This window comes from Podarcis melisellensis (genome assembly GCF_964234715.1).
Source record: "Podarcis melisellensis genome assembly, chromosome: 5".
Lineage (NCBI taxonomy): Eukaryota > Metazoa > Chordata > Lepidosauria > Squamata > Lacertidae > Podarcis > Podarcis melisellensis.
Window position 1 is genome coordinate 62,933,049 of NC_138537.1, and position 16,605 is coordinate 62,949,653.

General features: G+C 42.2%; 1 protein-coding gene across 3 annotated transcripts in view; it reads right to left on the bottom strand.

The window, feature by feature from the left end:
- Positions 1–16,605, bottom strand: part of MYOF (myoferlin) — a 77,580-nt gene that overhangs the window by 53,768 nt on the left and 7,207 nt on the right. For 2 of the 3 annotated variants that reach the window (XM_081913243.1, XM_081913245.1), the window contains exons 3-10: positions 15,314–15,405; positions 6,521–6,629; positions 6,004–6,094; positions 2,036–2,196; positions 1,249–1,377; positions 710–772; positions 570–620; positions 346–376 (exon numbers count right to left, since the gene is read on the bottom strand). In XM_081913243.1, the coding sequence (XP_081769369.1) occupies positions 346–376; positions 570–620; positions 710–772; positions 1,249–1,377; positions 2,036–2,196; positions 6,004–6,094; positions 6,521–6,629; positions 15,314–15,405 (727 nt within the window). Of the gene's footprint in view, positions 1–345; positions 377–569; positions 621–709; positions 773–1,248; positions 1,378–2,035; positions 2,197–6,003; positions 6,095–6,520; positions 6,630–15,313; positions 15,406–16,605 lie in introns of those variants that run through there. The other variant, XM_081913244.1, reaches the window with a different exon arrangement.

The window sequence follows — 16,605 nt, forward strand, 5'->3', positions numbered from 1 at the left end:
GAGTGTCCCAGGTTCAAGCCCCAGCATCTCCGGTAGGGGCTGATAGATGCTCCTGCCTGAAACCCACTCCAGAGAGCTGCTGCAAGTCACTATAGACATTCCTGAGCTGGATGGAACAACGATCTGACTTGGTATGAGCTGAGTGTGATTGGTAGGTGGAGTGGGGCAGACCAGACCAACTCCAAAGATTGCTGCTGTTGCAGGAGTCGGCACACCCGAAGTGCAATGGATGACCCACACCCTGGGAAAACCACCTTCATAATCATGGTCTGTCCCTTGCCAGCTATTCCCCGTTTTTCCTAGGAGGGAAATACAGAAGATAGTGCCTTAAAGGCACATACTCACCAGGTTCATCGTAGACATAGCCAATGTCAATCTGAAACAAAGGTTTAGCATATTAACACTCCAGAAAAAACAACAAGGAAAGTACCATAGCAGGAAGTATAACAATTTTCACAAATAAAACTTCATCTTTTGTGAGAAATGTGTTCCCCTTTCCCAAGATTTTCATTACAGATCTGGTAAGAGGGTAAACAGAAAGCATGTGGTGAGACATCAAGAATACTTACTTTAAATTCCCCCATTAGACTGTCGGCACGTAAAGAATAAGAGTCATATACCTATAATTGAATGATAGGAATGGAATAATGTATTACTTTTATTCAGCAATAATGAGGCAATTATAAAGAACATTGTTAGTTTTACTTACCCGAATGCTTATTGTTTCATCAAAGAGCTCTGAAGGGGTCATGTGGACATTGTAGTAAAACATCTGTTAAGTCATGGGAGGAAATATCTTGGTTATTAAATCTGAAAATTCATGGGAGTTAAAGGACACCAAGGATTCAGATGAGGAATTTTATTCATGATAGAGGAAACTATCAGCACAAATGCATGTTCCATTTCTTCATATGACTTTCAGTCCAAGTTCTTTAATCATTTTACAGCACAAAATGGGACTTCTCAGTACAGGAAATCCCAATGATTTCAACAGAGTTTACTTCCAAATATGTTTGTTTAGGATTCAGCCATATTATGTATCTCTCTCTTAAAATATGGCAACTAGACTTAGATTGTGCACAGATAAGAAAGTAGCTTTGCTTTACTATTTTTTACTGAGAACTGTTAGCCACAAGGAGTGGGGTGAGAGTTAAAGATAGAAATAGATAACATAAGTTTTTAATTTTTTCCAGGTAAAAAACCTATGCCTTTCAGCTAGGAGATTATCAAAGATGTGTATTACAATACCTCATCAAAATAAGGATTGTTGCCTCTTTTGATTCTTGTTCTGTGTGTCTGGCCACAAATGTGTACTTTCACAACTGGCTTTATGTTATTCCCAGAGAACTGACGTCCTTCAATGACCCTAACACGAATCTAACGCAGGGAGAAAAACAAATGTAAATATTAGATCACTGATGTGTTCCTTTTATCGGCTGGTTTCTCATCATGTCACATTGACAAAGTGTTTCTTTTCTTTTATGGTTAAAATAAACTAACCAGCAGTACTGGAATCTATTAACCAAAGTCAGACAATCCAGAAGAACATTTCATTCTAATGGGCAGAAACTAGAGTTTCCACTGGCTACATGGAACATTCCTGGGCCCAAACAAGAAAGAAAACCACTAGATTTATGGAGTGCTGCATCCTCACTTTTAGCTCTGCTGCTTATCAAATATTGATGAGGTGGGCAGGAATACTCCAGACTTCACTTTTAAATCCTGAGATTTAATCATACCGCTCCTTTGCTATTCTATACTGGACCCAAGAGACATTACACCGGGGGAAAGAATCTTCCAAGATTTAAATGAGAGCTTCTGAAACATCTGGAGATTCCGGAACAGAAAAATTACACATGCTTACTAAGCACGAATTTTCCTTTTCACTGATATTTATCATGCAGTCCTATGCATTACACCACTGTGTTCAGTGAGGTTTACTCCTTGGCATCTGTGCACAGGACTGCATCCTGCGGTCATCCTGAAATCTAGCATGTTAGGTCTTGCAATGCATATGACTTATCAACTCTACAACCTGGAAGTCTTGAGGCTTGTTAGAAAGCAGCCTCCGGTTTTGCTTTCCTTTGGCAATTCGACGAGCAAGCTGAGTTTCGCGGGTGACACGGGGACCGCCCTGGGGGACGGGACCAGCTCCACCATCAGGCGACTCCTCATCACCTCCGTCTTCTTCGCCATCTGCCAAAGATATAAATCAGTGCGGTCACTGTAGAAACAAGATGAACATAAGCAAAAACAACAAGGACTGGTGTGCTCATTCCTACACCTGAAACTACACAGCGTGACCACGGCTTTACCTAAATACAATTGAGCGTATGCTGCTTGAAGGTGCAATTAGGCAGTGACCTCATTTATCTATTATAACCAACTTTTCTAGACTAGGATATTCAAGGCTGTTCACAGCTAAATAAAAAAAGCATCAATCCGAAAACCAAAACCATAACAAAAAAATTGCATAATATAAAATGTTATACAGGCTACTGGGGAGGGGGGAATAATACCAAACATTAGGATAAAATACACATTTCACAACAGTTCAAACTAAAACAAGGAGCAACATAATGGGAGACTTGTTTCCAGCTATTCCGCCCCTGCCCCTTTGCCTTTGGAAGCCTTATAAGAAGTTCCTGCAGGAGAGAGAGACTGAGCAACATCATGGAGGGTTATTTCTAGGACCAAGGTGAAACTGTCCAGCTCCCTTGCTTTTTTGCTGCTGAGAATTGCTAATGTAAACTTGCTACATTTATAGTACAGTCATACCTCAGGTTGAATATGCTTCATGTTGAGCGTGTTCGAGTTGCGCTCTGAAGCAATCCGGAAGTAACGGAACGCGTTACTTCTGGGTTTCACTGCTCACCATGTGCTGATGCTCAAAATGACGTCACGCACATGCGCAAAAGCGGTGAAAAGCGACGTGCGCGTGGGCAGACATGCCGTTGCTAGTTACGCTTGCTTCTGGATGTGAACGAGGCTCCGGAACGGATCCCGTTTGCATCCCGAGGTACCACTGTATTAAAATGTTGCTTTTCATGTTATTACATTTGCTATTGTGTTGTTTTGCTATGTTATTATGAAATTGCTTTTGCACTTTGATTTTGAAATGCTTTCCTGTTTTCTTTGTTGTAAAAGCCACTCTGAGGCTGAGAAGGTTTTTTTGGGGTGTGTGTGTAAAAGTGGCATATGAATAAAATTATTAAGTTAATTAAAAATCATTATCAGTAGGCATACTTCCTAATAATAACAACAATAGTCAATTGTGTGATTAAACTATCTGTAGGCTGTACCACTTCAAAGTACAGATGAGGGGTTGCATGATGTGTTGCGAAAATACCTTGCAAAAGTAAACTCTTATTTTCAAGCAGACATCTGAAAGCAATACCTCCTTCTGTGTCACAAAGCACATTTTGCATGAGTGCTTTTCTGATTTAAGAGAAGTTAATGAAACATTTCTCTTGTTTAGGCCAGTTCCTACCTTCCAGCATGTTCCGTTCCTGGGGAAAACACGAGCCTAGCAGATTCACTTTCCACAATACAATTTAAAGTTTAAAGGTGACGCTACTTGATGAAAACTGGAAGAACAAGTTTCTGTAGCTTGGGGAAAGGTTACACCCTGGCCTCTGAGTATATATTTTGAACTAGCAGGATCCTTCTTTCTCACCTGGAGTCAAGGCCATACAACCTCTGACAATACAAGAGGCTTTCTGTAAACTAACAAATTGGTTTTCAAGACATAAAAAGCTAACATTTGGGAGAGGCTTTAAATCATAACAGTGACTATCTTCGGCAGTAACTACTGAAACAGAGAGCTTCAGGCAAGAATTTGATTTATAGAGGCAAGCAAAGCGACACCTTGAATGTTTAGTGAAGTGGAGTGTGTCATAACATAATTATAAGAGTTAACATAGACTTTGAGATGGGGCCGGCTCAAGGCATTTTGGCACCTGAGGCAAGCCACAAAATGGTTAGAAACAGAATGGTAGAGTTGGAAAGGACCCTGAGAGTCATCTAGTCCAAGCCCTTCAATGCAGAAATCTTTTGCCCAATATGGGACTTGAACCCACAAACCTGAGATTAAGAGTCTCATGCTCTACTGACTGAGCTCCCCTCCTACCAGGGTACAAGGGAGGTGAGCAAAGTTCTAGATAGGGAACAAGGGAGGGAATATAATCAACCTTACCCAATGGTTGAACTGCGAATCAAAGGTCATCATAGGGAGAAAGAGGCCCACTCTGAATCATGCTGGTTGGATGCAGAGCCTAGGAGACTCCAGAGGGCAGACCCTGCCATTTCTTCCCTAGGGGTGGGAACAGACCAGCAGTGCCTCCTATTTGCCAAGAGGCCGCTGTGGAGGCAGCATGGGGAGGCTGTCAAGGAGTTCCAAGGAGCATGTGGCAGTTGCAGCTAGCATCACAACACCAGGCAAGGTGTTCCTTGGAAGCTGGATTTGTCACTTTGCCTCATGGGCCAGCCCTGACGTTGGGGATTTATAATACGGACCTTTAAAACTTAACTTGAGGTACAATTATGGGCAACTTTTCGGGGGGGGGCATTTGCTTCCAGAAAAAAAGCATCACTTCAAAGGAAAAAAGGAAATTGTGGGAAACTGAACTCCTGTAAAATACCAGAGAAAGTGATTGGAAAGGATAAAAATTGGTTTGCAAGTGTCCCAGGTAGCTCACCTCCCACAGTCCATCCCCACAAGCAATTTTCTCCTCAGCCAGCTGAGCTGGGTTGAGCTAAGAAAATGTGCCGGTGGCTGGGTGGAGCCCAACTAAAAAAAAAATGTGCCTGCACCTATCATATCCTGTCTCGTTTGGCTCTGAAGGACTATCATAGAATAGATAGGCTGTTTTATTTGTTTCCTATCGGTCCCATTTGGATGCAATGGTAACTTTATGGCCTCCTACACCTTTACCAGCTCATCTTATGGCACAGCCACAAGGAGGTAGGTTATACTTCCACTAACCAGAGTTCCAGTTATATTTAGGCTACGTACACATAACTGGCTTAAAGTGCAACAAGGTCTTTCCCTCCCTGCTGTGCTTCAAGCCACATTTGCATGTTGCCGAACACACCAGAGAGGGCGGGCAGATGTCTCCACCTGATGCACATCAAGTTGAGGCTCTGGCTTGAGGGCAAATGCTTCAGACAGCAGTATTTCTCAAGAAACTGCAGGATGACTCTGCATCATGGGTAACGCCTGTGTAGACCGATTTGAGAGCCAGTGGTGGGAGCACAGTGGATCCAGAGTAAACAATAATGTGCACACAGCCTGGTTACTCCAAATTATGGTTAGTTCACCTGGGCCTGGGCCTAGAAATGCAGAGCAAAGGTAAGTCTGGAAGAGCCCTAACTTCTGTGTAAGCTTTGTGCAAGCAAATCATCCTGAATGCTCCATAAACAGGGTTGTCAGAAAGGGTCTGAACTGTGGTTTATGGCCGTGGCATGTCCTGCAGAATTCAGATGAGATGGGAATCCCTGGTCAGTTTAAAAGCAGAAGGATCTGCCCCAGAGAAGGAGAAGGAAGAGGACAGGCAATCTGTGAGCCCAAGGTTTATCAATTCTCCATAAGAACCTCATCCCCTGGCTGCTTGGTTTTCCTTCTGGAGGCTTGTTGTCTTGCTGTGTACTTGTAAGAAGGAGATTATTTACCTAATGTTCTTAGCTGAATATTGAACTCTGTTGGTATTTTGAATATGTAGGAGTTATTTCTTAATCTTATGGGATCCTTACCTCTGCTCTTTTTTAAAAAAAATATTCCATAATATATAAAGGTGAGAAATGGCTTTTGCTACCAGTTGTTTTTATCTTAATTTCCCCCCTTCCCAGCTTTATTGTAAAGTCCCTTTCAACCTCAATAATTTTTTTTTTAAAAGGAAACAGTCTGGCTAGAAACTCTCTCTAAAAATCTAGTGACCTTAAAAATAAACACATTCAGTGGGGAACGGAAGAGGAGGAAGGATTCGGGGGGGGGGGCTGACATACCTTCAATGCCTTGTGCATCAGTTCCCCCTGGGTCATTTGGATTCGGAGGTCCAGCTGGTGGCTCATACCCCACCACCAAATCAATTGTTGCCTAAATTAAAAGAAAAGAAAAATCACAAACATTATATAGGATCGAAAGAGCTACTTAGGTTTATGCAGAGGAATAGGCAAAAGTCTATGAGGCTGCCAGCCCCTAATTTCATGTCACAATAACACTTTTCAGATTTTATTGTGCTTCAAAAGAAACATAACCCAAACTCTTGTTTGATTGTAGTAAACAAATGTGCATAATGGTTAGGAAATAAAATTGCACCCAATGCCCCAAAAACTGTGCAAAATGGCACTCTCCTTTACCCACCTCAACACCTGCCTCCACACACACTTTCCCTCTCTATAGCAATTTTTAAATTGATCAATGCAGCTTCCATGAAAGATATGTTGCCAAAATGTTTCCTGTGCTGTTGAAATAGATTATACTGTAAAACATGCCACTACGAAAAGTAAAGAGGTCACTCACGCCGGTTTCCAGTCCCTTTTCATTCAGCAGTGGAACGAGCTTGAATGGAAGCGATCTGCTTTGTGTGCCTACTAGTTCTTTGAGGGATACAGTTGCTGTGCCAATTAACCTGGAAGACAAGAGGGAAGGACGTTGCCCAGGGATACGCTTAGAGTCTTATATAAAGGACAAAAAACCTTTCTTTGATCAGTTGCCGTTTCTTAACTGGCATTTTTGGCAGGAGGGATCAAGTCAGTTCTAAAAGTTTAGGTGTTGTACAATTTATTGCATTAACAAATAATGACAATTTGAGATAGACATAATATATCACAAGGACAGGAAGAAACATGATGGACAGAATAATTGCCACATACAGGAAGAACAAGGAGAGAGTTTGAATGCTTCACCTGTAGGTGTATAAATCATTTAATGTGTTAATACGAATGGAAGTCGTTAAAACTGCAGTTGCGATATAAGGGATCGTTATTTTGACAGGAGCGTTGTCAGAGCTGCCCAAGGTCCCAGCTCACAGAGGACCAACGCCAGTTCTTGTTATATACAAAAGTCTTTATTAAGGTTCAGTTTCTATTCCAAAGCCGCGGCGCGCAGCTCTACGTCTCTACCCTAGACCGCTGAAGCTCTGTCTGAATCTCCTCCCCCCAGACACCAGTTCAAGACCCTAGCCTTGCTCCACCTCTTCCTTTGCTCCTTTCTCCTCTGGGTCCGTCTGCCCGCCGGGGTGTTGCCCTTTCTGGACTCTTCTGATGCTGAACTGTCCCCGGATTCTTCCCCCTGCCTCCGGCGTGCTTTAGGACCTGGCTCCCAATCCTCGCTCCCAGCTGTCCCGCGCGCCTGTGTATTTGAACTTGGCGCACGCGCCCAGCCAGCAACTTTCCTCCTGACCGTTACGCTGCTTCTGTCACTGCTTCCCCCTTCGGGGGGGCTCGCTGGATCTGACTTCCCCTCTATTTCCTCACTCAGCGACAGGGGCGTGGTCAGCCCTGCCTCATCTTCTCTTTCCCCTGGAGTGGAAACCGGTCCTGACATCTGGGACTCTTCCCCCCCGCTACGCTCTGGTGGGGAAACTGGTCCCGATCTCCAGCTGCTGCTTTGGGAGTCACCGCTGGCTCCTTGCTCCTGGTGCCACCCTCCCGGGAACCCCCTTGCCCTGGCTATGGGTGCCCCCTTCTGTGAATCTTCCGACTCACTGGACAGACTCATGGAATCTCTTGCCCCACTGTCTTCCTCACCTACACTGCCCTCGGATTGTTTCCCTTCACTCTCCGCTTCCTCCTTCTCCTGTGCCTCCACTCCTGAACCCCTGACAAGCGTAATTGGAATTTATAAGATTTATAAATTTATAAGATTGCAGAAATAAAGTAAATAATAAAACCATCAATTTTAGCACGCAGGGGGTCACTTAAATTGTATAATTTGGCATCTCAATGATTGGTATTATTAATTGTATTGCGATTTGGCATTGTTTTAATGAGGCTTTTATTAGGTTGTTGCAATTGAAAACTAATAAAAATATTATTTTTAAAAAATAATAATCAAAATTTGTTAAGTTTCTGATTTCTGCATTCAAATGCATATGAGATATTAACAAGGTGCTGGGAGATACTGGGCCGAGTTTAGCAGCTTTTATCTGTACAAAAGAATTATTATTTTGCTTCCAAGGTCATCAGCACTGATCACCTTTAAACAACACCTGTCCAGGTGTTGGAAAGGGAGGGGAATGGCATTCCTATCTTGGTCTGGGTCCCCAACCTCCACAACAGTTATCAGCTCTGTCAAAGCCGACATAATATATTTTCTGTTTGATGGTATTTTCACTATGCAAGAGTAAGTCCCCACATGAAAATCCTACATGCCTCATGTGCAAATACTACATTATTTTAGCTGGGGGGGGGGAAATACAGTAACCGTGCTCCAACATCATGCCAGCAGATGAGACCTAGTTCCTCTCTCCTCCTCGTCCTCCTCACCCTCCACCTCTTGTAGCCCCTGTACCGTCCTAATCTGTTCTAAAGGGTCCCCCAATGCTCCAGATTTTGGAGCAGCACAGGGGGTTTCATGGAAGAGGGGAGGAAGGCTAAGTCTCATTTGCACAACTGGACTGTCACAGCTGGATGTTGCCCAACAATTTCCACTTAATGTTTGTTACAGCAAGCGTGACTTATGTACATGCAATTGAAGTACTGTATTTACTCAAATTTAATACTCACTTTTTTGGCCAAATTATGTTGTGAAAATTAAGGTGTGCATTAGATTTGAGTAAATCTGGCAATACCTATTCTTTCCTAGTCTATTCCTCCCCTTACCCTCTTTTCTCCCTGTGGTGAATTATAATATTGTAAGCTCCTTGGAGACAGGGGCCTGTCCTCTTGTACAGTGGTACCTCGGGTTAAGTACTTAATTCGTTCCAGAGGTCCGCTCTTAACCTGAAACTGTTCCTAACCTGAAGCACCACTTTAGCTAATGGGGCCTCCTGCTGCTGCCGCGCTGCTGCTGCGCCACCGCTGCATAATTTCTGTTCTCATCTTGAAGCACAGTTCTTAACCTGAGGTAATATTTCTGGGTTAGCAGAGTCTGTAACCTGAAGTGTATGTAACCTGAAGTGTATGTAACCCGAGGTACCACTGTACTGTGCAAAGCTCCACACCCAATGATGGTGCTATAGTAATAAACAAATAAATAATAAACCAGGATTCATGTGGAGATGTAACCCTAATGCATGAACAGTTGCAAATTAAGGCGGCACTTCATATATTGCTGAAACTGTTGTCCCCATAATGTTAAGCGTCACTGAAAATGGAGGCAGCATTCAATTCATTTCATAAGTGTAATTTGGTTAGACAGTCCCTCACGCTATGAGGAAATGGTATCGAAAGTTGGAAAATTTCAAAACCATCCTGACTGTAAATCTGTTCTTACACGGCTGTCATAAGGTACAAGGGTGTGGCTGCTCACACTGTCAACAAGATGAGACAGCTTCATTTCCATTATCTTTGTTTAAAGACATTTCCTTACAGAAGCCTGCTTGTATTCTCAGACATAAAAGTAACATAAATGCTTTTAATTTGGGCGGGGGGGGGGGGAGAGGGGGGATCACTTCCAGCTGCATTTGTACCACTTCTACAAGAAGAATTAAAGACCCACAGCTCTCGATCTCCACATCATCCTCTTGTTGAGGCACATGAGGGAAGATGTGACGAAGCAGAGATTTCAGACTGGCCAATTTCTCCAACAATGCAAGCACAAGGACCATCAGAGAGGTGTGTGTGGAAAAGGCAGGTTCCAGGTTGCATGGTGACCAGTTTTACCCTTCCAGCTTCTCCTCGTTTGTGTAGTAAAGTGGGCATCTCAGCTGGTCTTGAGTGGGGGTGAGGGCTTCACCAGGATGGTTGCCTTGAGGAGAGAAATTCTGTTCTGGGTTTACATCTATTTCTGTATGCTTCGGAAGCCTGTTGTGCATCTCACTTCCTCTTTTTCAGGGTAGGAGCCACAGTTTCCAATTTTGGACAAGTTTGTTTGAAGCTCCTTGGACATGCACATTCCTGCCAGCTCTTATCACACTACTGTACCCAAGGCTGTGAAAACAGTTTGCAAGAGTTTTGGGTTCTCCCTGGATTCAGCTGACTCATTTTGCATTATACATTTGTGTGGGCTTATCTATAAATTGCCTCTAATTGCAGAACAGAAGCTCACTTGCGCATTCTATTTTATAGTGTTAATTTAGAGCTAAGGACATTGTGTTTCTTAAAGGCTGTATTTTAAAAGAAAGAAAGAAAGAAAGAAAGAAAGAAAGAAAGAAAGAAAGAAAGAAAGAAAGAAAGAAAGAAAGAAAGCTAGCTTATACAAAGGAGCCTTCCTAGATAACTATAGCCATCCCCATTTTTCCACCACATACTTTAGGGCTTCAAGAGCAGCTGTGTTTAGAATATTCATTTCAACAACATTTTCCATTCCACGTTGCATCTTTGTCCATTAGGCTGTATGCACACCACACATTTAAAGCATGTGATTCTCCCCGCCTCCCAGAATTTCTGAAACTGTAGTTCACCCCTCTAAGAGCTATAATTTCCAGTGCCCTTAACAAACTGGACTTCCCAGCATTCTTTTGGCAAGTCATGTGCTTTAAATGTATGGTATGTACACAGCCCAAGTCTCAACAGCTGTCTTTAGGGAAACTGCTTTCATGACTGAAGGATTGATTACTTTAATGCTCTTATCTAACATGCATAATCCTTCTCTCTAGGCATCACAGATAATAACAAACTCTTCCCTTATTGAGTACTATTGTCCCTACAGATCATATTCTGAATTTTACATTACATGCATTGCAATCTGTCCCTTTGCTGCCACTTATTTTGTTGGACACTAATGGGACTTAAGCAACCTTCGTGCCAAGTAACTTCTAACCAATTTTCCTTCCTGCCAATCAGTTTGTTTTCCTTTTGCCCTGTGACTTCATTCACTAGGCGAGGTTATGTGGATGATCCCACAAAATGCATGGCCAGGACTGATTTATCTCCAGACTGGGTTATTGTTTAGTTTGTTGGTTGGTTGGTTGGTTGGTTGGTTGGTTGGTTGGTTTGGTCTACCAAAATAGTTGCATTATTGAACAATTGTGAGGGATAACAATAGAACAATTACCTATGTCAAAGCAAATTGAAGAAGTGGGGGTGAACCTCAGCACAAAGTGCTGCCTGTAAGTGGCATTTGCAATGTTCGTTTTATGAGATCCCCCTCTCCCATTCACACAGGATTTCCTTCATTTAAAGCAGATAAAATCTAAACTGGGGGCATCCCTATACCAAGATCCTATTGGCTAAGGTTGTTGAGTGGCAACTTTTTCCTCTACCTCCTGCAACATTAAATGGGTCAGGATATATCCTAACAAAATTTCTCATAGGATTGCAGACAGCACAGAATCTCTACTACTTTCAACACAGGCGAAAATTCAAGTGGTGTTTCACACACCATTTCTCAGGCTAGTGAAAAGTTATGTGCTTACCCAGGTTCGGTTTTCTTTGGGTGTAGCTCTCTGGAGGCTTGTTGGTATATTGCATTTATTTAGAAATATAAAGGCTGAGCACATCTTTAACACTCTTACCAAGCAGCTACTCATATTTCTAGAGAGACAGACATCACCTGACATAGCTTCTTGGGGGAAGCAATGTGCTTTAAAAGTATGGTATGTAGTAAGGGATGGGATGAGGAACTGAAAATTATTTGAATAGTTTTATTTAAAAATCTAAGACTACAAACTTATGGGCAGTTTCCTGGGAATCAATCCTATTAAATGTTGTACTTACTTTGGACTAAACATGCAGAGGACCAGAGCTGGAGAAGTTAGCTGTAAATTTACATCCCTCACTGTGAAGAAATAACTGTTTTCTTGAGTAAAAGTCTGACCTACCACTTTTCTCTTCAGTTGCTAGGCTACCAACCATTCAGTGTCTGGAAAAATATGTACAACTGTTAATTTCTCCTCCCACTTATGGAAATAAAACCACGTGACACAAATTTTTGGTGCAACTTGCTTTCTGTAACATGAACTTCTATTCTATACTATGCGGTAGCAGAAAAGATTCCCCCTGTGTTACACTTCTTTTGTATTTCTTTTTTACATATAAAATAAAAGAATAAGAAGCTGCTTTAGCTAAATGACAGACTTCAAAGTGGAAGCTAACATAACAGAAAGCAGATGTGTGTCCCCCCTCCATCCTCTCTCCCATTTTCCTTAAAAGGGAAAACTTAGCTGCGCAAATCGTCACGTGAGCTGGGCCTTCAGCAACTTTTGTATCATGCATGTTAACGTTTTTCAGTCAGGGCTTTAAAAATTACTTTTCCAGTGAGGTAAAGCTTCTGTTACAGCACCTGCACTTTAAGCCTGCTCTGATCTGAAGGTACGATAAAAGTTTCTGCAAGTCAAAGCATGTTTCAGCTTCCAGGAAAAGGGGGCAGGGGGCGGGAATATGAAGTGGCTGTGTTGGCTTTAAATACTGGGACAAACATGCCACAGCGATGAGTAGTTTGCTGGCAGTACACAACTGCAAGGAAACATTTACCAGGCTTATTCTCCAAAGAGCAAACTCAGTAAAGACTTCAAAAAAAAAAAAAAACCACGAACACTCCTTCCACCCTGGGTTTCTCTGCAAGGAATTTCCTCGACTTTTGTTGCTTTGGCACAAATGCAGTTTGAACTTCACCAGGAAATTTTTCTGCACCAGCCCCACCAGAATGAGAACATCTTGGTCGATTTTGCTCAGATAGAGCAAGTAATACAAGAACTACAACAGACCACGAGGAAAAGATGTTCCCCCAATCTCAACATTCATGTAGCACAGGCGTGGGGAATTTTTTAAGAGCCCGAGGGCCACATTCCCTTCTGAATGGCCTAAAAAGGGCCAAACGTTAGTAGTATGCAGGGCCCTGAGGCAAAAGCAGGTGAGTTGAAAAAATTCAGGGCACAAAGCAGAGCTAGTGAGAGGAGTTGCCTGAGGAGATTTATGAGGGCCAGGTAGAGAAGTCTGGGCCTGAAGTTCTCCACCTCAGTGTAGCACTTCTAGCAAGTCAATTTAATGCAGGGCACAACACATTCTTCTTTTTTAAAAGAGGTTTACTACTACAAGAAGAGAGAGAGAAAAGTGTTGTGTGAGAGGCCTAATAAGGCAGGGAGAAGCTACTTATTCCCAAGAAGTTTTCTTTGTTTGCTCATTATTTTTACTTAGCATGACAAGCTGGTAGCCAACTCCCTACTCATAAATAAGAGAACCAATATTTGTAATGATCAGCACTGGATCATCATGTGAAACACAAACAGAACAAGTGGGTAGCTGCAAACATGCCCTTCGTCTAGAAATGGATATATCTGGTTTAGAAGGGGGAAAGAATCACCTGGAATCCGAGGACGGATGCTTGACGGAACCTGTTCGAGAGTACAGATAAGGATCTATCCCATTTTTGTGATCTCATGAGCATTCTATTATAGTCAGGAGACCTGCGCCTGGGTTTCTCTCACCAGAAAACACATACCCCAAAAAATTCCATGAGATTTGAACTACGGTGTACTTTCCTAGTACACGTAATTGGAATTGGCCCTTTCATCAAGCAAACTGAGGCAGCTATCCTGTGGATAGTGGAGGCCAGCCCGGTTGAAGTAAGATTCGACTGAATGGTGTTGGGGATATCACCATGTCCTTCACCGCAGACAGCAGAACGTCTTGGACTGGCCCTAGCTATCCAGGTAAATGAGAAGCTCTAGAACTTTATTGTCCTGGTTGGTTTTTAAGTGTCCCATGTATATTCAGAATATTCAGAACTGAATGCAGGATTAATTTTATCTCATTCTTCTTCTCAAGTTAACAGCACAATTCTATGCACATGTACTCAGCAATAAATCCTTCTGGGGTCCATGAGGCCTACTCCCTAATAAGTGTGTTTATGATTGGAGCCTAAGGTTAAAATCTCATAGACTTACTCAAGAGTAACCCCTTTGAATTCAATGGCTCTTACTTCTAAATAGACATGTGAGGAATTACACTGTAAACATATCATTATTATTTCAATCTGTGTGTCTGTTACCAGATATTAAAAGCTCTAAGTAACTGGAAATTGCCTTTTTCTTTCAGAAAGTAGAAATTTTGTGATTTGGTTCCCTAGCAGCAAAAGCATATGCAGTTTGCTTGAAATGTGTTGCAAAGTGAGTGAAAGAAGGAATTGTTTGCGGGAAGTGGTTTTGTTTTAATAAACATTGCTTGGTGAACTTTTAATCATTTCCTAGGAACAATATTTCTACCCGTGAATCAGAAAGCAAACTGTACAATATGTAAAAGTTCTAAAAGAACTTTGCTTTCCCTTTCTGACATCCTGAAATGAAAGGGTGTGTCCATAAGGACTAGATCCAACTGTCTCACACACCTACGCTGGCATTCAGAGATAAAAATCACAAGCATAAACACATCTGTGACGCCTCCAGCATTATCTCCATGCATATCTCCACAACAATGGGAAAATATAGGGAAACACACTTTGCAAAGGTAGCTGTCTGTGGCTGTAGTCCTCCACACAATTTGGCTGTTTAACATCCCACTGAAGTATATTCATAAGATGTATGCCCTGGGCTACTCTGATTGGACACAGCTGCAGTCGTGACCCAAAACGTACGGAAGAAAGCTACTCATTGCAGTTTCTCATCCCTCTTCCAGATCTTTTCAATGGGCATTATGCAGGCTAACCAACCCCTCTTGCCACACATTGACAAGCTTCATGCCTTTTGCAAAGCATTATAATTAGAACAGCTACTCCACCCACAACTTCAAAACTCACTTCTTCAAAATCTTTCCTGAACAAGCCTCATTTCCTGGGCACTTCTCAGTTACAGATTAACTCTCTCCTGAACGCACCCATCCTTCCTATACTTTCTTGAGGCCACCTTTCAGCATCACTGTTGCCTTGCGACATTATATTGTAAGCCCTCTAGTATGGGCTCCATCACTGTTACATTGGGTGCAACACCCAACGTATTGTTGGGATGCTGAATAAGAAAACGTTATGTTTACAGAGATCTTGTCTTCCCATAGTTCAGAAATACGGCTGAAAGGTTAGCTGAAGTACAAGGCAGAAGAGCCAACAGTAAATGACCCAGTAAGATGTCCGAAGCCCTTTAAATTTAGCAAATCCAACCATACACATGTGCTGCAAAATTAGAGCAATTAGTTTTTAAAAGACACCTTTTGCACGAAGCAAATTGCACTGAAAAAGAAATATACCCCTCCCCTTCAAAATTTCAAAAAGTCAACATACTTGTTTTGCCCTATAGTTTCGAAATCTTTCACAATAATCTGCAGGACTGATGAAATATCCAGAGCGATGCCTTTCAAATCAAACTCAAGAATCTGCGCAAAAAAAATTAGAATAACCCTTAGAAGTTGAAACAACAACACAACCATGCAATGAACAGGCAATAAAAAAAGATTTAATGAATCAACATTTTTCATCAGTAACACAATTAAATAGGTAAGTGCAGACTATATTTGCATGTAGTTATCTAGGTTGAAAATGCCTGTAGAACTCCAGACCAGTTCAGATAATATCAAATGTGTAACTGCTATATATTTAGGGGAGTGTACTAATGTACATCCATGTGCGCAATGGGATAATCTACCAAAGGTTAGTCATGACTATGTCCCATGGAAAGGGATGCACAGTGAATGCAATGGAACCTGCTTCCAAGTAGACATGCACAAGATTGGGCTAAAAGTACAGCATGACTAAGAAAGCCCCACTGATTTATCTATTATTAGTTCTGAGTCTAACTGACCTTTGCTAAACTGTCCCAATTTGCTGGAGTTTTGCAATCTTTCTAACATTTATAAAGTGGAAGGTGACAGGAAGGTGACAAGAACCAGCTGCAGAGGAATACACACAAGCTTGTGTTGCCCTGCCCTACCATGCATCCAAAGTATGTTGTTACTACTTTTTTTAAAAAAAAAGCAACCAAAAAGACTGGAAAATTTACAGCACAATAAACCGTCAAACATTACAATCTTCCCTAAACAGGGCTGCCTTCAGATGTCTTCTAAAAGTCAGATAGTTGTTTATTTCCTTGACATCTGATGGGAGGGCGTTCCACAGGGTGAGCACCACTACTGAGAAGACCCTCTGCCTGGTTCCCTGTAACCTCACTTCTCGCAGGGAGGGAACCACCAGAAGGCCCTCGGAGCTGGACCTCAATGTCTTGGCTGAACGATGGGGGTAGAGACACTCCTTCAGGTATACTGGGCTGAGGCCATTTAGGGCTTTAAAGGTCAGCACCAACACTTTGAATTGTGCTCAGAAACATACTGGGAGGTCTTTGTGTAGGTCTTTAGAGATGCAGACAATGCAGTGGATGATCTGGAAACACCAAATGCTCCAACATTAATGAAGCTAAGCAGTTGCGATCTTGATCCATGATGGAAGCTCACTTGGAATCCCATGAAACAAGACATAGATAGAATGCACAAGGACTTCTCCCACTGTGTACCAGGTATTGGACATCTCCCCTTAGCAGGAACTGTGGAAGTTTTGTTTATGGATACAGAGAATCACAGGAC